The 21,202-nt window shown below is 43.7% G+C and overlaps 1 protein-coding gene across 1 annotated transcript; it reads left to right on the forward strand.

Annotated features, from left to right (window-relative positions):
- Nucleotides 1-7,292: 7,292 nt before the first annotated feature.
- LOC104488859 (zinc finger protein 516-like) lies at nucleotides 7,293-21,178 on the forward strand. The gene is made up of 4 exons (XM_010130952.1): nucleotides 7,293-8,796; nucleotides 13,667-13,771; nucleotides 14,678-14,745; nucleotides 21,119-21,178. Exons 1-4 carry the CDS (start codon nucleotides 7,293-7,295, stop codon nucleotides 21,176-21,178), a joined length of 1,737 nt encoding a protein of 578 aa, XP_010129254.1.
- The last annotated feature ends 24 nt before the right edge of the window (nucleotides 21,179-21,202 follow it).

Here is a 21,202-nt window from a genome sequence, read left to right on the forward strand (position 1 = left end):
TTTTTAAAAAAAAAAAAAAGTGATCCTTAAAGTGTGGCGTAACTCTCAAGCATTTCTGCTGTGCAAAGCAATTTGTAATTTTACTGAGCTAGGGAATATCTTGTAGAAAGGGGTCTTTTGTGTGCTATACCGTAACTGATCTCAGACTCAGATTTCACTCATCTTAAAAGGTTAAGTTTCAAATTTAATCAACTAAAATTGTGGTGTTTTTTTTCCTATCACTTCAGTGGCCTTTCAGATTCTTTCCAAAATGCAAAACTAATGCAATAAATATCTCTGATAATAATAACAACAATAACAGCCTAAAATAATTGAAGAACTCAATTGAAGAACTCAACATGTGCAGTCCAGAACTGAACAAACGTTACTGAATTAGTTTGATGGTTTTCCATTCATGCGTTTTGCTGCCTGGATTGTCAGAGCTCAGCGGGTTTTGTTTTCACAAGCAGCAGGTGTCCTCCCCGACAATGCCAGAGAGATTAGTCAAAGGGAGACTGGGAGCGTTGGGAGTGATGGGCTGGGCTGGGCTGTCCTGCTTTTATCCCTCTGCAGTGTCCCCCAGTTCTGCAGAGGGAACGAGATGAGCAACATAATGGGGCCTGTCATCTCTTTGCACGCTCGGGGCATGGCGGTACGATGCTTTAAGCATTTGACAGTGACGGTAAAAAGTAATGTGCAGGTAAAATTAAATTACAGAGGGTAAAGTTTGTGAAAGAAGCAAGCAGGACTTTGGAATAAATCTGTGTGGTGTTGTTCCAGGAAAGAGCAAAACCTCAAAACATTTAAGAAAAACAGCTGAAAAATAGCATGGTCGTAAAAAATCTTGAATTTAGGCCTCCAAACATTAGTCATTTAATCATTGTGGCAACAGTGGTAGTACAACTGGGGAAGAAAAGAGTAGAGTTAACAAAAAAAAAAAAAAGCTAGATTTCGTTACTCTAAGGTGTCTCAAAGAATTAAAACTGCTTTGGGTCTCCCTGGGCCCACTCCCAAAAACCAGGGATATAAAACTGTAGTTCTCTCTCTGCTGGTGAGATCATGCTTTTTCGTATTCGGCATCCATTCACAAGAAATATGTGGTTGAAAGCTGACAATTGCTGTCACGCATCCTTGTCCTGAAATTGTCAGCCGTGAGATTAAAAAGTCAATGAGAAGTCATTTTGGGAACTATAAGGTTTAGATGTAGAAAAGGAGAATGGAGACCATGAATGCAAACTGCATGGAATGGCTCGTAGTTCTGATTGGGTTCTACGACTGGGGTTTATTTGCAGCGGATGGAAGTACGGTGGTGTTAAAAATTCATAGCTGATTGAGTGGAAGTGAAAAGGTAACTCCCCAACATGTAGCCACAACAAAAATAGGGAAAAAAATATACAGGGAGGTAATAAGGAAAAGCGATGCAGTATAAACCAGAACACTCTCTCGTGACCAGACAAAAGCTGGGATGAGCTGGCGGACTGAGGACCATCTGGATCAGCCAGCATCTTAGTCTCAGGAGCTGTGTCGCGTTTCTGCCCTCTTGCAAACCTCAAACCTCAGCCAAAACCATCACAGTCAATTCTAAAATTCCTCTGAGAGGAAGCAGGGATATTAATTGACCCTGTGCTTTCTGCCCTTCGGTATCACTCTCTTACCTGCTACCTTGCCCCTTCCTACCCTGCTGAGTACGCCAGTCTAATCCTTGGTCATCTGTTTCTGAATTAGCAAGGAGCTGGTGTAGCCGTGTCTGAAAACATCTAACAACATGTAAAGCAAGACGAGTTTTGCAGATGAGAAGCTGGATCTTGTATCAAAACAGCATAACTTGTTCTTTCCAGTATCTCGTGGCAGGAGGCCTTGCGCTGTTAGAAAACTGAAGCGGGTTTGTAGGAGTTGTCTCTCACCTCATGGCGGCTCTGCCACTGTGTTGGGGATCTGCTGAGTGCCGCAGCCAAAGCCGAGAGCAGGGGAGGCGACAGATAGCATGTGGAGTGTGAAAACCAGACAGGCAGGCAGGTAGAACAGGGCCATGGCTGGTGTAAGACAAACCATCCTCTGCCAAACAGATACCAGGTCTCTTTGAACAGCCTGACAGGTGTGCAGATGGCAAACCTGTTGCTGAGGAGGGTCACAGGTTCGCCGGTGAATGCTCCGGCAATCCTTTGCTTAGCTAACCACTTAGGGTTGCTTAGTGTGAGGGGAGGGCTGGTTTTGGCAGATGTCCGTGATGCAGTTGTGGCGTGTGGATATTAACTTACGAGGGGTTTGGGGTTGCTGTGCTGATAGAGTGAAGGGCAGGACTCTCTGCCTCCTGGTGAAAAGGATGGATTTTTATTGTGCATTGATACCCGCATTTTGTCTGTACAGGTTTTACAGTCCAAGCGGCGTGCCACCTCTTCCCTTGATACTTACTCCGCAACCTGCAAATACACATAATTGGTTTTTTTTCCTGTTCGTGTGAGTTTTCCTGCATGCAGTTATATCTGACTGTTGTGATAGATTCCAGTGCTTAGGATGGCACAATTCTCTTTTGGAGCTTGGCGCTCCTGGGGAGGCTGCAGGTGTATGTCTGTCACCCTCCCATCTTCCCTCAGCCACTTGCCTCTTCATCTTTACTTTCTGACCAGTTACTTTTCTGTTGCAGTTCTCTGAACTCCTCCTGATTTGTCAATATTTGCAGATCTGCACAGATATTCTGGGGTCATGGAGTATTTTTGTTGGACCTTCCTTTCACATGATAGAAAACATCAATTTTCTGCTGCAAACATGCTTTTTGTGTTTTTTCCCCTGCCATGTCCCGTTGTATTGTGCTTACGTGGACTTTTACATAGTGCCCATTACTATGGCATATATATATTTTGGGTTTTTTATACATATATATAATTATGTGACCAGCATGGCCATCACATAACCGTCTTCTTCAGAGGAGCAGTTTTATTTTTATTTATATGAGGCATACTTCTATTTGTGAAAGCTAAGCTGAAAAACCTCATGTTGTACACTCATATTTAACTTGCCGTCTATTGTAACATCTGTTATTTTCAACGTTGCTGCTTCCCAGATTTCACCCTCCCACTGCATGGGTTTTTTTGGATTGTTTCCCTTCACTTGTCTTAGCCTGCTTTTTTTTTTTCCAGAATGAATTTCATTTGATTATTTTCAGACTGCATTTCTATTCTCTCTAAGTCCCTGTGCATTATTTCCTTGTCCCCATTATTTTTTTCTTCCAAATGCGGTATTTCCTGAAGATTTGAGTTAGCGTGCTGTCTAGAGTCTCTTCTGGATCATTTAAGAAATTACCAAGTGAAACAGGACCTAAAACCAGACTTGGCAATATGGCACCTTCTTCCAGTGTTACCCTTTGCTTTTATCGTGATTTATTAGCAGCTAGTTTTCAAATTGAGCCACAACATTCATCTCAAAGTGCAAATCACTATCAAATGTTTACGAAAAATCAAACATATCACATCTGCTCCTTTCCCTTCAACTCCTAGTGTTATAATGCCAGCCAGAAAAGGGGCCAATTTCTAGCCAGTTCTGCTCTTCTGAATAGAAATCATGGTTTCATTGTCCTCAGGCTTGTAGCCTGGTTTGCTTTATAGGAAGCCCCATGAACTAGAACAGCTGTGTGGCCTGTTCTGAAATTCAGTTTTGTGGAGAAACAGAGCTGGGGAGGAAACAAGTGGAGTTTATGCGTGTGATGGGAGGAAGAGGGATGTGTGTGGGGAAGAGGGATATGGGGGGAGAAGGGGAGTCACTTTTATCTGCCTGTGTAAGATACCTAACTAAATGATGGCGGTTAGCTACATTTCTGGAGATCTGGCCAGATCTCTGAATGTTCCTGTCTCTATCCTGTGGTTCTCCACAGTCAAGTGTTTTGCACTGTCCTGCTTTGCTCTCCCATGGCCTGCGATGTCATCAGTGGTTGAACCTGTGGCCAAGCCAAGGGCCTGTAGAGGCATCAGTAACCACCTCCTAGCCAGGCACCTGGTAAAATTCCTCCATTTCAGCTGTTGGCCAGATATCCGTGACACAGAAAAACCACTAACGCTTCAGGGATGTGGTAAAAGGACCTTTCTCACTCTTAAGTACAACAGGTAAATGAAACAAAAGAATTGAGACAAACGTGAGGAGATGACAAGGGACTGTAGGATAAAAGAGCATGCTTGGCCAAGAACTCTTTCAATGGGAAATGTGAGTTATAGTCCCTGGAGATCATGCAAAAGGCTTCCCATTCATGGCTTTTTCCTTTGACCTGGCCATAATAAAACCTCGAAAGTTTCTGGTGACAGTAATGCCTGCACTGCGCTGGTTAGAGTAATATTTTATGCCTGTGATTTAGAAGGATTGTTGGTACCCCTTTTCACCTGGGGCAAACGTCTGGGAGCAGGCAGAAATAAATTTCATCTATTTTTCTAAAAAGGTGCTGACTATATTATTGGGTTGCATACTGTCTCCTCTTGCACTTGTCTGCCTCTCCTTTTCCCTCCTGGCTTTTGCTACCTGCTTGCAGGCCAGCCTGGACCACCACCGATGATGGGGAGGGTGGATGGCATGTGGCAGTATTTCAGCGTGGGTGTTGATGATCTGGAATGTCGGGTCCTTGTTGGAGAGCAGGATGGGGCCAGGAAAAAGCTGAGGCTGTGCTTTGTGCTGGTGAAGTATGAGTTGGCCTGCAGGTGAAAAGTGTATCTGTCCAAAGCTTGGGGAAGGGGGTAGGGGTGTGGGTTTGTTTTATTTTGTTGGTTTTGGGGTGTTTTGGGTTTATTTTTGCTGAAAGTGTGGCTTAAGCAATTAACAAATACTCTTACTGAGGTTCCTGACCCAAGCTTTTGAAATTATTCCTAGAATGTTCAGTACTGTTCATGTGAGACATCAGAGGAATTGAATCTAGGAAGATGCTACAAAGAGCTGTTATAAGCCAGGTTTTGTAATAACCTTACCAATTTTCATATATGTGCTGACATCATATGGCTTAGGCATTGTGGCAACTGCAGACCTAGATACACCTCAGAAACTTCTTCCTGATTTTCTGCTTGTGCTACATTTTCCACCTGGAAAATCCCTTTTTCTTTGATGGATGCGCTAGAGCCACCTCAATGTTTGCAGTCTCAGGCTTCATACCTGGGGTTATTGGGGCACACAGGACTGTGATCTGTCTCTCTGCTTCCTCCTCCTACACCCTCCCCAAGTATAGACCTGAACTTAACAGTCCAGTCCTAAAGAGCAAGCCTGGACCTAACCCGTGCCACCTCACAGTCCATTCAAATTTGCCCTCCTTGCTGAAATAGCGCGCTACGTCAATTTTGACCAAGTCAGAAAGCATCAAGGAGCGTCTGAGGTACGCGGAGCAACCTGGGAATTGTGGGTGATGCACTCCTTCATCTCTGCTGTGCAGGTGGACCAAGGACCACCAAGTGACTGGAGCCTCCTGGTTATGCAGGCCCCAAGACTGGGGCTGGCAGGGGCCCCCCCCCTCCCTCCTCTGCCCGTTTTGCTCAGCATAGCCAGTAGGTCGGTTCAGTCTCAGTATTGCTACAACTGAATGACTTGTTTTTGCTTTGCTTTATTATTTACTGCAATGATCAAAGGAACCACTCCTTGTGATCCTAAAGAAAAGCCTTAAAATCTTATTTAAGAGCACAAATATTTTGGGCTTTGACAGATGTGCTTTGAAAATAACACAGATGTGCGGTGTCAGATTTCACCGCTGCATGCAGTGTCTTTGTTTCAAACTGTAAATTTGACTGGTAGTGCTGGGCATGTGCTTCTCCAAAACCTTGCCCTCTGCAACACAGGAAAAACAAGTTTATGGTTGTGGGTCTTTTTCCTCCCGAATTTACCCCCTTAGCCAGTTTAAAAGGAAAATGGTCTCAGCAGAGTGAGCCCTCAGACCTGCCAGACTGTGAATCTATGGGTCACTTTTTAACCTAATTACCTCGAATTAAACAAAAGCTTATTTTTTTGCTTGAGTTGGAAGTGAGGCTCCCTGGACTTCATTTGCAGTGAAACTCCAGTTGAAGACAAGCTTCCTCCTTTGCGCGGGGCAGAATAATGCCCGTGGCCCTGCACTACGCTGACAAACAGAGCTTGATTTTCTGAAGCGGTGGCTTTTATGAGTTGATGCGAGAGGATGTGCAGCAGTAGAGCAGTTCACTCCTTTTCCGTTCTCACCCATCCTACAGATGTGGTGATTGCTTTGGACTGGTGACATTTCAGATGGAGCATTGTCTCCTTACACTTGCCTGGCAGTGGCTCATTAACTGCACGTTAATTGAAACTGAAAGTTTGTCAGATTATTCAATTCAGTTACATGTTAAATGGATTCAGTGCAGTAAGCATTACCGCTGTGTTGAAAATCTCCGTGGAATTGATTTGTGAACTGATTCGGAGGGTTTCAACAGCTTCATCAGCGGCTCTGAGAGACTGGCATCAGGAGAGCGGGCAGAGGTAGCCACGCTCCCAGCGGAACACGACCTACTCTTCTCTTTCACCCTAAATGGCTTTAATTACTGCCCAATATGTTACCTTTTCAGGACATGTGTTAGTAGATAAATCTATTCTGGGGAGCTGAGAAGCGAAGAAGAAAATGAGAAGAATAGAAAGTTTGGTTTAAATTCTGTAATCGGCATAGCTAAAAATGTTGAATTCCTTATCTCTCTGTGGATTGAGTAGTCATAAAATTTTCCTGAAGTTTGACTCAAACGTAAATATGGTGGTTTTTGTATTTTTTTAAATGTCTCTGCTTTAAACTAATGGATGGAAAATTCAATATTTACATCCTTCCTAACTCATCTTTTATTCTTGGCCACTGCAGAAGTCCTTGTGAAGTGAGCAATTTATTCTGTATTCTGTACCTGCTTATATGCGTGGTTTCTGAGTGGAGCCAATTTTTATTGCTGAGTTATAAACCCTTTGAAAATAGGGACTTGTAATGGAAGTGCTGACAGACCTTTAACTAGGTCAGTCTTATCTGGTTCCATTATCTTTGCTTTTGTTAAAGCACTAAATGATTGCATATTTGTTTATTTTTCTCACAGTCCCAGAATTTTAACATGGGTGTATTATTGGATTGTTCTTTCTTCAAATGTCATGAACATGCAGCATTAGAGAGTTTATCCGGACTTCCCAGTCATCTTTAAAAGAAAATTGAACTGTTATGTCTTATTTCAGGGTTTTCTTGCTTATACAGTACATTTAGTCTGTAGCATGTTGTTATGATACTAATACCAAAGTTTGCTTTTTCTCCTATCGTATTCTAATCTTGAATTCTGCTCTGCTTTTTGGGCTTCTTTCTGCATAAAATGACAATGATGGGTTTTTGTTTGTCCCACTCAGATGGAAAGCCATACCACTGCAGCTTTTCTGAAGAGGAAACCCCAATGGTAACGTCTCAGTTGGATGAACTCCCGAAGCCGGGAAGCCGCAACACCAGAGAAAATGAGGCTAGGGAATCTAAACCAGAGATTCCTGTCCTGGTGTCAGCCCTGGAGACTGTAATCAAGGAGCCCTTTTCAAAATACCAAGATCTGAAAGGTTCTGCAGACATAAAGATGCCAGCATTTCACCACAGCCAAGGGCTTCATTGCTGCAGTCGCATTGCTAGCTTTGCTTCAGGTTTGGGACAGACGTCTTCAAACGTGGTCATGGACTTGAAAATGTCACTTGAAGTGCAGGCCAGTCGCGTTAGAGGAAATTTACTAGACTTGCACAGGGACCATCCTCTGGTAGAAAAAGGTGCTGAAGTTCAAGAGGTAGCTCCACTCGATTTGAGTGAAAAATCAACAAGGGATAATTCATGCAATAAAAATCTGAATACATCGTTGCAGGCTGCTTTAATTGTCTACCCATGTCCTTTCTGCAGTCACAAGACCTACTACCCTGAAGTCCTGTGGATGCACAAAAGAATTTTGCACAAAATCAGCTGTAACTCGATGGCTCCCCCTTGGGTTCAACAGAATGGATTCAAGAGTATTAAAAACAACCTGGTCTTTCTGGCAAGGAGTGGGCGCACCGGCCCCCCTCCTGTTCTGGGTGGTAAGGAGTGCCAGCCTTTGCCCATTGCCAGATTTACACGCACTCAAGTGCCAAGTGCATTGCCAGGGTCCAAAAGCAGCTCTCTTTCTGTCGGGATGACTGCGAAGTCTGCGAGTACGCATCAGTCAAAGGACGGTCATGCCTTCGGCCACTGTGCTCCACGCTTATCAGGTCTGGATGGGTACAGACAGCCCAAGTTAAACCATTCCCAGGAGCAATACAGCATAGCAGCACAACAAAAAAGTAAATATGAAGCAAATTCCAAACTTATGCAAATGGGAGCCTATAGCAGAAGCGTAACGCCTACTCAAACAGTCATATCCAGGCCTAGCACACAGCCCACCAACAATAAGCAAGTGGAAAAGTACATGGTTCCCCAGGGAAGTACTAGTTTTGCCCCTCCAGGTAAGCACTGTGTGTCTGACTCTGTGAAGGCCAAATACAACCCACCGCTGCAGTATCATCCGCTGTGTAAAAGCGAGCAGTACGCTAAACATGAAGAGCCATCGGTGCCTCAGAGAGAGTGTCATGTGAAGGCTGGGAATGAGATGAGGACATTGGCAAACTGCACGGCAGTAGCACGAGCGAGTCCACTGCTGCAGCCCCAGCCTAGTGCCGCAGGAGTTTCTCCAGCTTTACACTCCAGCAAACAGGATCTGGAATCAGATGGGCATGAGAAACGTTTGGACGTTTTAAATATCTTTAAAACATACATTCCAAAGGACTTTGCTGCGTTGTACCAAACCTGCAGTGCCAACAGCCCTGTCCTGGATCACACAGGTAAGATTTTTCACAAGCCCTTCTATAGCTGAGGACACGGCTTGCTTGTTCCTCCTTCGTTCGAAGCCACGACACGCTGTTGCGCAGTTTCTTCCTTCTTGTCCTGTAACGGTTGGGTTTACAAGTTCATTGTTTTTATCATTTCTGGATAGGCTTGAATAGGTTTGTTTACCAATCTGTAACATTGCATCATCCCCCCTCATGCACTGCGTGACATTTCTGTCACAGGTTAAATGTATCTGGTTCCACCTGGAGTATTCCTGTGACTTTGCCCCCTCGCTTCAAGCAGGCTAAGGTTACGCAGATGTGCTGTCACATGAAGATCCCCCTGATATGCTGGTGCTGGCACACATCATCATCTTTTTGCTTCGGGCAATATAAACATCCTCTGGGGCATTTCTGTGATGTTATTTTGGAGGCTTTCTTCAATTTTGTCTGCAAACAAGTCTTCCAACAACAGAGAGATATAATCACCTGTCAGTGTCCTTTGTCTTTCTTGAAAATAGTCTTAAGATCTTCCTTGTCCATATCAAAGACTGCTGTGTATTTTTCAAATGATTCTTTTGATCTGTTTGTATGTTTATGATTAAAAAGAGGTAGGGCCAAATAAGTGTCTGTGAATTCACATAAACAAGAAAGGCAGTTGTGCAAATAGCCAGTTTCAGGGACTAAAAAAAGTATCAGAGCTCTCCTGTCTCTTGCCAGTCAGCTGCCATGTGAAAAGAAATGAATAAAACCCCAGAAACCTATGTATTTGCATTGGAAACCATGCTCTTCTGATGATCTGCCAGAATTAGTTTGTCTCGGTGGAAACTGAAAATCACACTCATTCCTTACTCTAGAGAAGCGGTGTAGGGGAGGAGAACGGGAGCTGTAGTCCCACCTCTCACCTTTGTAAACCATCCCATTTTTTTATACGCTTCATCTCCTTGTAGAAGTTGGGCAAGAGCGGAACTCTGAGTGGAAACAGTACGTCTTCCAAACGGGCGTTCTAGTGTCCTCACGTGATTTAGTGTTCTGTCAGAAACATGTATGAAATGGAGACTGTGACCAGATTTTGCAAGTGAGATGAAAGACAGGACATTTGGAAGTTGGTAGTCTGAGGACAGCTATGGTCTAGTGTCCAGAAAGTGTGTGCAAGTTGACCACTGTGGCAGCTGTGAGGCAAGGAAGGAGCCATAGTGTTTGGTCAGGTCATGGTGGAAGGCCTTTTGGAGAAGACGGGAAAGCAAAATCTATCTGAAGTAGTCCATAAGGCGCACCTCTTGGCTACTCCATTGTCAGTTTAAAAAGCAATGCTGCGTAGGAGCCAACCGTGATTTATTGAGTAGATCATTTTGCATGTGGTTAGAGACTGCATGATGATTGTAACTAACATCAGCCTCCTGGTTTTTGTTAAGGAAATAGAGGAGGACATGCTCGGTTTCTAAAACTGCAGGGTCATCAGGGTTTGTGTTTTTGTTCAGCTAACGTTGCTTTTGCCATCCCAGTGCCTAGGAATGTTGTCCAAAGTATCTCCCTGCCAGCTTCCTGCTGTAAATACCACTTAATTGTTCCACCATCAACTTGGGGTGCCTTCAGGTGGGTGCTTTCCTTGATGTTATTTGATACTACATTGTGTCAACCTGCTCGGAGACATCTCACTGATCCAGTGAGCTCCCAGGTGTGTTAAGAGGGGTGGAGAGAAACAGGAAAAGCGCATAGCTAGAAGCTGGCTTAGTGAGTGCAGGCACCAGAAAAACCATGGGGACCGCTGGGGCAAAGTAAATTAGGGGCAGGGTTTCCAATGAGGTCTCTATTTACCTACTTTTAAAAAAGAGGGATTTTATTGCTAAAATGTTTTTGCTGGGCAGTGATTTTTCAGCGACACTTTAACTGGAAGTTATTTAGTGCCCACCTCTGCTATGAAATCTCGTCTTCCATTCCAAGTGTTTTACAGCAATCAAGTTTTCAGAATTTGAAGCCTCTTTTTTTATGTAGCTTGTCTTCATTTTATATACAACTTCCAGGTTGTTGATGGTTCTCCAAACCAATTGACATGATGGCTGTTTTTCATAGCACTAAAATAAAAAGCTGCTGCAGGCAAAAGGAACGAGATGCTACCAGCTGCGAATAGAGGCGGGTAAATGAACTTTGTCCGAAATAATGCGCAGCCCTAGACTGAGCCCTCCGAGTCAGTATGCGTCATACGATTTAGTCTTAATATGGCAATGTGAATATGGCAATCGTGTCAGAAAGGACAACCAGAAATCCCACTTAGGTATACTATTTATCATGATTTTTCTCCCAAGTGAATGTTCCCAATAGACTTGGGTGTTTGGTATATGACCTCATCTTGGATCACACTGAAATATTTTAGTGTGTGGTAGTGCAGTGTTCAGCTTCCTTTAGAGTGACTGGATTTATTTCTGGGATCCTTTCTTTTTCATTTGTGCTTATTCCAGTGTGTCCTTGGAAAATAGAGCTGCTGCAGGTACTGTTGTGATGCAGATGCAAACAGGGAGCAAGCTGCCCTTAGGCTAGGTTTGTTTCACGCTGCCCAGTGTTCCCAAATGCTTGCAGAGACGATCTTATTGTTGTATTTGATAGTAGTTACTTATTTTATTCATGATATTTACATGAATTGCCATATTAGGGAAGAATGGGTTATGGCAGCAAATGCTCTCTTTCCCTGGGGCTCCTTTTGAGACCAGCTTTGAGCATCAGTTTTTGCAGGAGCTACCCCATTGAGTCAGTCACATTCATTTACCGTGATGTTCTAACACCTGTAGTCATCCACCCTCTTTTTGTTCACTCGGGATAACCTGAGTGATGACTCACGGGGCGGGTAGGGGGGTGGGGTATTGCCCTGCGGCAACCGTGCTCCTGCTCAAAGCTCTCTCAAAAGCCTTATGGTGCTCCTTAAGAAGTGCAACAATAGCAAATACACCTGGAAGCAGTCTGTTTTTTTTCTACCTGCTTTTTGAATAACTACGGTAAAGTGGGTGCTAGGGAGGGGTTAGATGAAAGTCCTAACCCACTCACCTTCCATGTTTGTACCGGATTCGTTGGCTTACAACAGCATCCTCAACCTTCCCCCATGCACCACCCAACCGTGAGCAGTGCTGTGTGAAGGCTGTTGGATCGGGCCAACAATGTAACAGCTGCTGAGACAAGCATATTCACCGTTCACAGAAGGAGACATAGGGCATAGAGAGATTAGATGTCTTTCCAGGGGTGGCAGAAAGCCACCTGAGGAACTCGGGGCTCCCAGGCTCCATGGGAGCCACTCTGCTGGTAGCAGAGCCCTGCTCAGTCTGTCCTGCCTGTCCTGCAGCCAGCACAGCGATCTGGTAAAGGCCACGTCTGGTCCCTCAACACGGTTCTCCAGGCTTTGATTTTGAGCTAGCAGCTGTAGTTCCGGCCAGAAACAGATCAGAAAATCTGCTTTAATCTTGACTGTCTTACAAGGCAAATCTATCTTATTATAATATGGTGAAGCTCTCATTGGGGTTTATGTAATTTTTTCTTTTCTTTTGTGTCTTTGTGGGGATATTCATGGTCTGAATTTGCCCCTAAATCATGAACTTGTACTTGACTATCAGGACCTTAATTGTTGGGAGTGTGTTCAGCTACATTGTACAAACTGTGCCGCCATATGCAGGAGGTGCTGTTATAAAAAGAGGGAAAAAAATGTGAGTGCGCTTTGGTTTTTTGCAGCCAGGCATTTCATTTCAATAGATGCTGTGGTAAAAACCATCACAGGACGCTTGGTGCCGTACTAGCAGAGTAAATGGCAGCCCATCTTCTCTTTTCCATTCATTTTCAGGTACAGCATCTGTATTTTGGCACCCTCTGACATCCTGCAGCTGATTTTTCAGCAGGGGGGTGGGGGGGAGGTTTGCTGCTTTTTTTTGTTCCCAATTTTAACAGGGGAGAAAAAAATGAAAGAAAAGCTGAAACTTCACTTCCACTGACAACCCCTCGAGAATTTCTTTAAAAGCCAAAGTATTCCAGTGGCAAATGGAAACATCAACTCTTTCGTTCCGAGGAGGGCATTTTACCAAAATAGAAAAGATGATGTTCAAACGTTATTCTTTTTTTTTAATAATAAAAAAGCCCAATAAAAGTCAAATGTGTCTTTTTTGATCAGCAGCAAAAAGACAAAGACCAGCCCTTTAAGTCAGATGCTGTAAACTGACCTTTGGAGAAAAAGGAGAGGTTTGAGCGGTTTTCCACGAATGCTAATGGCCTAGAAAACATGTTTACCCAGGGCTGGGGGAAGGCTGCTGCGCTGCTACCAGCTCAAAATGTCCGGAATGACACTTTCATTCACAGATGTCTTTCGTCTGTGCCTCAGAGGTCCGGGGTCAAAGCAGCACCGGCAGGCAGGTAGGCAGGGGCGAAAGGTTTGATCAGTCTGTGATGGCTCCGCTCGCTCTGCATTTGTCTCTGAGGTATTGCCGCCCAGGGGGGACAGTCGGGCTCTGGTCCTACTCACTTCCTATTATCCATGTGACTTGTCTCCGCCACGCTGGAGTCACTTTGATTTGCCTGATGTACTGCTTGACAAAGCTGGGTGATGGCTGAGAAGTGGATCCAGCTGCTCTGAAAAGCGCACACCTGACATGCCAGTCTTGGTGCGGGCACATCATGGGGAGCATTTTTTAATTCAATGTAATTTATGCATTCTTGCAGTCCTGTGTGTGCCTGGCCTGTCAGCCAGTGCCTAGATGAAGGCTGACAGTTGTCATCCAGGGCCTGAAGGTAGCCTCACATAATGACACATTAGACATACTAATGATGTTTTCTTCTGGCATAATGTTTTCTTCTCAACTTTCCTCTCTCCTCTTCCCCCACCCCCTCCTCCCTCCCTCCCTCCCGACTACAGGGATGCTCAGGACACAAACACGCCAAGGAGACTGCGTCTGCAGAGAATGTGGAAAATGCTTTACCCAACCCAGTCACCTCAGGACTCACCAGAGGTCCCACGCAGGTACCTTTTCACACGCACTCTTGCTCTCTTCCTTTCCCACTTGCCTGCTCTCAGATCCGGGTAACAAAATGCTAAGAATACGTTTCACTTGCCATGTTAACCTAAGTAATTCCAGTACCTAAATCTAATAGACAGGTTTTTTATTTTTACGACTATTGCTCTTGTACTCTGGATATTGCTTACCTGATCCCCGCCCGAACTCCATAAAATGGCAATGCATTTATGATAAGTCTGTTTGCAAATGTTTTATTTTAATTAGGGAGTAGGGTACTCAGGAATGAATATGCTAATGAATTCTTTTGCCACCAGCACAAATTGAAATCAAAGTACCCCTTTCAGCACAACATAAGGCTTTGTTTTGCCTCATCGTTGCTGTTGACAGGAACATTTTTGTGGGAAACGAGACTTTTCCGCAGACCAGTCAGACCTAAAATGGGAAATCCCTACCAGCCATTTTGAACCTGGTGCACTCTGTGGTTGAGGCTTTAGGAGGCTAAAAGCACTGGTATGGAGAGACCTCCTGAGCATTGCATGAGACAGTGAGACTAGCGGGTTCCTCTTGCAAAGTGTGAATGATGCATACATAAGCCAGTCTGATGCAAAATGACAGAGGCCAAATGGTAAGTAATGCAAGAAGAGGGTCCCTTTACACATACACTGATAATTAATGTTGTCGGTGATTGCTTTCTTCAGTGCTGGAGTCTGAATTAAAAAGGGCAGTGGCCCTAGGCTGCCATTAGCACACTCTCTTACAGTAAGTGTTACGGTAAATTGGTATTTTCCGGCCACAGGCTAGTAGCTGGTGTCTTTTTTTGAATGTGGTTAATCTGTAATGGTCTCAAATAATGTACACACACTAACGAAGCTTGAACGTTCATCTGTTAACAAGCCCCCTTGTTCCCACAGTGGTATTTGAGTCTAATGGACTCCGAGGTACTGAAGTTCACACCACCTCCGCAGATGCCCCAAAACAAGTATGTTTTACAATTAATTGGATGTTTGGTTTTTAATGTGGTAGCTGGGAAAAAGTTGCACAGTGATACTCATCACTAAAGCACTGACTGTTTTATAACATGTATAAATAATAACAGTGTTCCTTGATTTTTAGCTCTTAAATTTTTTAAGCATTTTATCGAAGTCTGTTATATAGAGAGTCAGTTAACTGTAAAGCAGGTCCTTAGTCTTTAAATAAACATGTTACTGGCTTACTGGGGCTGGGTGGGATAGGTGACTGTCTAATGCACAGTGATATGTAATAGTAAGACAGTACATAAAGAATTCCTAGAAATAATTTGCTTTTACAACTAACGTGTTTTCTGCTGCAACAATACATTCAACACTTGGTCTGTATTTTTCTAAAAGAGTAGTCGTACCCTGACCCCCAGTATCTGGGCTTCGAAAGGCAGTTTTCCTCCAGTTTCTGTGGGCTCTGGCTGGTGGTGTACTTTCCTGTTTCTTGTATACAGTTTCCTGTCTTAAACACTTCTCAGCGCTGTGAATTATACATGACAGAGCTGTTACACAGAAGATCATTAAACTGAATTTATTTTGTGTATCTTATGTCTTTGGAGACCAGAGTCATAACTTGGACTCTATCTTACAGCTGGGCAGGTGGGTTACAGGGCACACCTTCCCACGGGCAATTTTCTTTCATTGTGAAACTGCCTTCAGCTTCACTCACTTTTCCTTTCATCCACGTTTTTAGTTTAATTTTGACCACAGAACTTTTACTGTCCTCCTGTCCCTCACTAAATGATGGCAGATAGTTTCAGCCATGCTTAAAGAATGCATCTCTATGCTAGTCCTGCCTTTGTGAGGTTTAGGAGTTGGTTTCTACTTGCTCAGTAAACATCCTCACTGGGCACCACCACATTGCAGCCTTCGTGGAGACTCTTAGTACCTTCTCTGTTGTGTTGCACTTGCATCTTTCTGACCCAAAGGCCACGTGGGGAACCCAGCCATTGCCGTAGGAGTTGCTGTCAGGCCGTAGAAGTGGCCAACAACTCTCCTCATAAAGTTTTTGAGACGGCATAGCACTTCAGTAGCTGTTGTTGTGGGCAACGTTTGCTTTGCTTCTGTGGGACAGTAGCAGCAAAGTTATGCAGTAGTCGGAGAACTGGATGAAAATGCTGTACTCATGATGGTTGTCTAATAAAATCATGCAAGGATATAGCTCCCAGTGGAAGTATGTGACGGAGTGAAACACTGCAGCTGTGCAAACTAGCTCAAGTAGTCTTTGGTTCTCATAGGTTTAGTATTGTAGCTTTAGTAAACCTAAGCGTCTTTAAAATGCTCTTTCATCTTTTCATGCTTGTGGTTTTATCTCATGTGTTGTGGAGATTGGATTCTAAAGGCATCTGGGCTTTTTTCCTCCAAAAGACAATGTAAGGTCAGAGGTGGTGAAAGTTAGTAAAATTTATTGACTAACTTCTTCCACAGCAAATGTAGCTTGCTCTTTCAGTCCGTGCCTGTCTTCGAAGTATTTGACTAAATTACAGCATCTCTCAATACAGCAGAACACTGGGTGGGGGTTAGCTTCAGGAATCACTTTGTCTCTTGCCAGGCAGTATTTCTTCCACAGAAGCTGCGGTGTGATCACTTCTCCAGGAGATAGTTCTTTTTCTTTTGTCTTGTTTGCTTCTCAGTATCAGCCTTTGTCTCAGAGTGTCAGCATCTGTGTCGGGTAGGATTATTTCGTTGTCTGCCGTTTTGCTTGTTCTCATCGTGAGCACGCTTTGTGCTGCCCCAGAAGACTCCACCTGCACAGTCCCTGGGCGTTAGAGAGGGAATACGCTCATTTCTACCTGCAGCTGTAGGGGCCTTTAAAAGCGCAGAAACGAGCTTGCACTGAGAATGATGCCTGCAGCATTCCAGTAACGTTAAGATTTCCCGCTTTAAACATTGTCACTCTGCGTCTTCATTTCATTTCTTAATTGGGGGCAGATCTGTTCATGAGAGTTTACAGTGTAGAGTCAGTTCACGTTACAGTAGTGCCATGCACATGCTCCGAGCAAGAAACAATAGTTACCATGTATGGTAGCGTGAGAATGAAAGGGTTGTTTTTTTTTTAATGTTAAGTGGAAATGATGCACTTTGGATAATGTTTCCTCCTCACAGGTAAAATACCATCTCCCAAGTCTGCTGAAGAGTAAAAATATTAACATTAGTATTTCACAGTTACCCCATTCCCTTCAGTAGTCAACCAGATCATCTCTAAAGGTTTCCTTTATGAAAGGATGTTAGGTGCAGCTTCCAGAATCCCCAGCATAGCAGCTTGCAACAGGGCTACATTATATAGCAGTTTTCTCTCAGAATAACTGTAATTCTGCGTGTTAAAAATAGGGTCTACAGCCAGGCTTTTTCAAAAATGAGCCAACTAAATCTATATTTAGGTGCCTAAATAGGAAACCTACTTTAGGGTAGTGAACCACCAACAGGAGATGCAGGTGTTCAGCATCACTGGAAAGTAGGCCACCTATAGAGGTAAAGTTTTGATGATACTAGCACTGGGCTGTGTTTCATGCTTTGTTACCAGCACTGGTGAAATAGGAAATAAGATGTTCATTTCCTTCATAACATTATTTACTAGGGTTTCTTACCTCTATCTTGAAAGCTTTAAAAAAAAAAAAAGCAATAGGAAGGACATTTTTACATCAAATGAATTTCCTGTGAACTCTGAAATATTTCCTACTCTTCTTTGTCCAAAAGGACAAAAAAAATTCTCATTACATACCCCAGGTCAATATAATCTGTGCAAAGTCATGTAGATTCTCTTGAAATGCTGCCATAGTAAACACACTGAATATTTTGAATATTTTTATAAATGCCAAATATCCCAGTATGTCCATAATTAAGCTTGCTTATCCACAATGAATATGTATCTTAATTTGGAATACACTAAGCAGCATCCAAAGACCTGATTTAGTAGGCATGAATTCAGGAAGTGCACTCCGATTGCTTATACACGGCAAGACAAAAGCTGGCTCCCTTTCGGAAAGGTCCCTGCAACCGCGTGTGTCACGAAGCTGCTGCGGCTTTCGAAGCAAAGGCCCTAAAGCACGGGGTCATTTCAGAGATGCTGCCTGATGCTGCAGCACTGCAGCCAGAAGCCCGATTGCCACGTGCGCTCGGTGGCGCGGGAGTCAGTGTCTAGCCTGCTTTTGCAGAGCAGTGACAGCAGCAGTTAGCGATTTCTGATACATGGGCCTCGTGTTTCGCTGCTGCGTTTTTGAAAACGTATAGAAACTTGGCCCACTTCAGTAGTATAGTTTATCAGCGCTGCGTCAAAAATATGCTCTAAATATTTAAAGGGACAAGTACTTGGGTGTTCAAAAGGTGAGATTTACTGGTCAGCAACGAGGAAGAGTTCTGTCTAATTGAGAGTAAATACACGCGGAGCGTATTTGCAGTGATGGAGCTGGAGACACCAGGTTCTGTTCCTTTTGTGATAATGAAACAAGCAAAACTCTCAAAACTCCAATCATTGCCCTCTCGGGAAAAACACCCATTTAGTCACAGAAAATCAACTAAAAGGTACAGCTCAGAAAAAAACAAAAAAAGAGCTGTTGGTATCATGGCTATCTCTGGCTGAAGCTTTCCCCATGCCAGAAGGCAGTGATGGTCCTTTTCTGTGAAAGAGCCATGGACACCACCGTTCTTGGGTCTCATTCACTGAAGAGAGAGGTGCGCAGCAGGTCTTGTGTGACAGGGGAAACACCTTCATTAAGGAATTCATAAGCCTTAATTTTCTCCACTATAAGTATTTTTAAATATTTCTTGCAGTGTTCAATACTTGAGATAGCATAAATGTGAATCATGAGAATCTGAGGAACAGACACTGGAAAGGACCAAAGAAAACACTCACTCTCTCTCTGTTTTATATATATATTATCGAAAGAAGCTTGGGGGAAGGGCTTGGGGGCATCTTTTACCTCTAATGTTTTTACAGTGCAGCAGTGCCACAGCCCTGCTTGTCCTAGAGCAACTTTGGAGAGAAGGGAAGGAGGTGAAAACAAAAAAAACCCCACCCCAGATTAAAAAGTTATTTAAACCATTGGTTTCTGAATTGGGTTGAGTTTGGGGTTTTTTTCCTGCATTTGAAATTTTTAACGTTGTCTGTTAGAAGTCCTATTTATGACATTTGTTCATATGAAATGTCTTGCCCCAGTTCCTTGCAGAGTTTCTTCTAAAGATCGTGATTAATAGTTCAGTCCTCATTATTGCAAATGTTATTTTTAAATAGTTATTCTGAGAACAAGAATTCCATTAATCAAAATAATAGATAATGAACAAATAAATGGCAACCTAATTTGTCTCGTTCATACATATGGAGATTATAAATGCAAACAATCAAGGAATCATGGAGGCTGCTGTACTGGCATCTGAGTAATATGCATGTACTCTATGTCAGTTGGTTTATGAGCATTACAGGCCATATTAGCAGCTGTAGTTCTTGTCCTAACGCTTCCCCCTTGCCAGCAAACCAGAGCGGTGACTGTGCTCCAAACCGATCATGGCAATTTATTCAGATGTCATGAGAGAATCTGTATCCAGTATATTAACATGCACACAAACTTATTTTTTCCTGTTAACTGGTGAAGAGCCCTGGAATCTGGTTTGAAAGCAGCTTTTGGCATGGAAGCTGTAGGTTTCATTTAAAGATCTGCTGGGTTTCCCCTTTAAAATGCTGTAAGTGAAGAAGACCTTCTTTTTAAAATGGTGAGCATTTCACTGCAGGAAGAATTTAGTCCAGCCCTGCATCGTCCAGTTGAAAATCTGGCTGCCCCCTCGGGCTGGTGTGAGTACGGCGGCGTGAGCCATGGGGTGGGTTTTGGCACGTGTGAAGCTCCGATGTTGTTTCCCAGTGAAACTGGGAGCACAGATGTGCATCGGAGGGGTCCAGCCACCCACCCACCACCCCCAGCCCAGAGCGCCTCCCTGTCAGGTGGGAGGAGAATGGATCAGCCTTTCCATGGCGCGGTGGTGCTGCCTGGTCCATGGTGATGCCTCCACCAGCCAGCACCCCGCAGGCTGTCCATCCCAAAAAGCACTCCTAATTACACCCCTTCTTTCCAATCTTACCCAGGGAAACTGGGGCAGGGCGCCTGCCATCCCCTCCCTTCCTTCCCTCCCTGCTCCCCTGGCTCGCCAAAACCCTGCTGCGCTCCCCCGTGTACACAGAGCCGGTTTGATACGAGGCGTTTTAATGATGAATGCCTCCTCCTGGAATTGTGGCTCTTGTCTCTCAGGCATGATGCAGCTGCGCAAAAATGTAAAGTATCTTTCTTGGTTTACTGCAGGAAATTCAGCATCCAACTAAGGAAGTTTTATCACATCTCTCATTCAGTTACTGTTTCCTACATTTCAAATATACTGCGGTCTGTACAGCAGCTTTTTTTTTCTTTAATTTTGTTGCAAATCTTTCCGACTTAAACCAAACTTTGACTGGTAAATGTCATGAATCTCGGGCCAGGTTTAATTAGGAATTTTCTAAATCTATTAACAAAAGAGATGCACTTAATACATTATGTCAACCAGAGCTGGGCTTTCTTTAGCTATTTCAAGGGCTGCCATAGGCACAGCTTGAAACTTGCTTGGATTTTACATGGGTGCCGTATTTTATGTTGCATTAATTTAAAATGGTCTGTTTCACTTCATCAAGACTTTAGCTTAGGGATAATGCATTTATGTAAGATTAATCTTGCCATGTTGTTTTAGGATCAGGATTGTAAACTGCATTGTTCCGACAGTGATGTTCTAAATGTCATTTTTAAGCTTTTCTTGGAAGCTGCAGGCTCCCACTTATTCATGATGTTATCTTTAATTTCACTTGATTTTAGAATATCCCTGCTATTTTTTTCAACGTGGTAATTATTCATGAAAAATTGGCTGAAAAAATAAAAGGAAGATGACAAGGGGGAATAAAAAGCTTCCTTAGCATTTGACAGACCTGCACAAGAATTCAATTTTTCTTCTTCTAGCTGCCTGTGTGACCTCAAACTTCAGCCTTTTTAAAATAGTCATCTAGTTATGAATCCCTCTTGGCTAGGACAAAATTCCACTTTTTGGAGGCCTCTTCTTCCCCTCCTTGTTCTCATCCTTCTCTGAATTGCTCCATCAGACGCTATTACTGGCTGTTCTAGTATGTCAGGGACTTTATATGGGCCTGACACAGTTTGCTCTTGCTGGAGCTGCTAAAAAAAAAAAAAGAAGGCTTATGATGTGGTGGGCCAAAATGAATGTACGTGATGCTAATAAAGGGTAACGAACGCCAGCAGGGCTTGCTGGGGGGTTGCGCGTGGGAGTAGAGGCGAGAATGAGCTTTTCCCTGTGTCGTCCTTCTTGCAGGGAAGAGACCATGGTGGTGCAGAGGTCACCCACACGCTGCCTCTCCGGAAGGGACCCTAAAGCCCAGCGGAGGAGCCCCCCAGC

Source organism: Buceros rhinoceros, unplaced genomic scaffold (assembly GCF_000710305.1).
Source record: "Buceros rhinoceros silvestris isolate BGI_N320 unplaced genomic scaffold, ASM71030v1 scaffold2482, whole genome shotgun sequence".
Taxonomy (NCBI): domain Eukaryota; kingdom Metazoa; phylum Chordata; class Aves; order Bucerotiformes; family Bucerotidae; genus Buceros; species Buceros rhinoceros.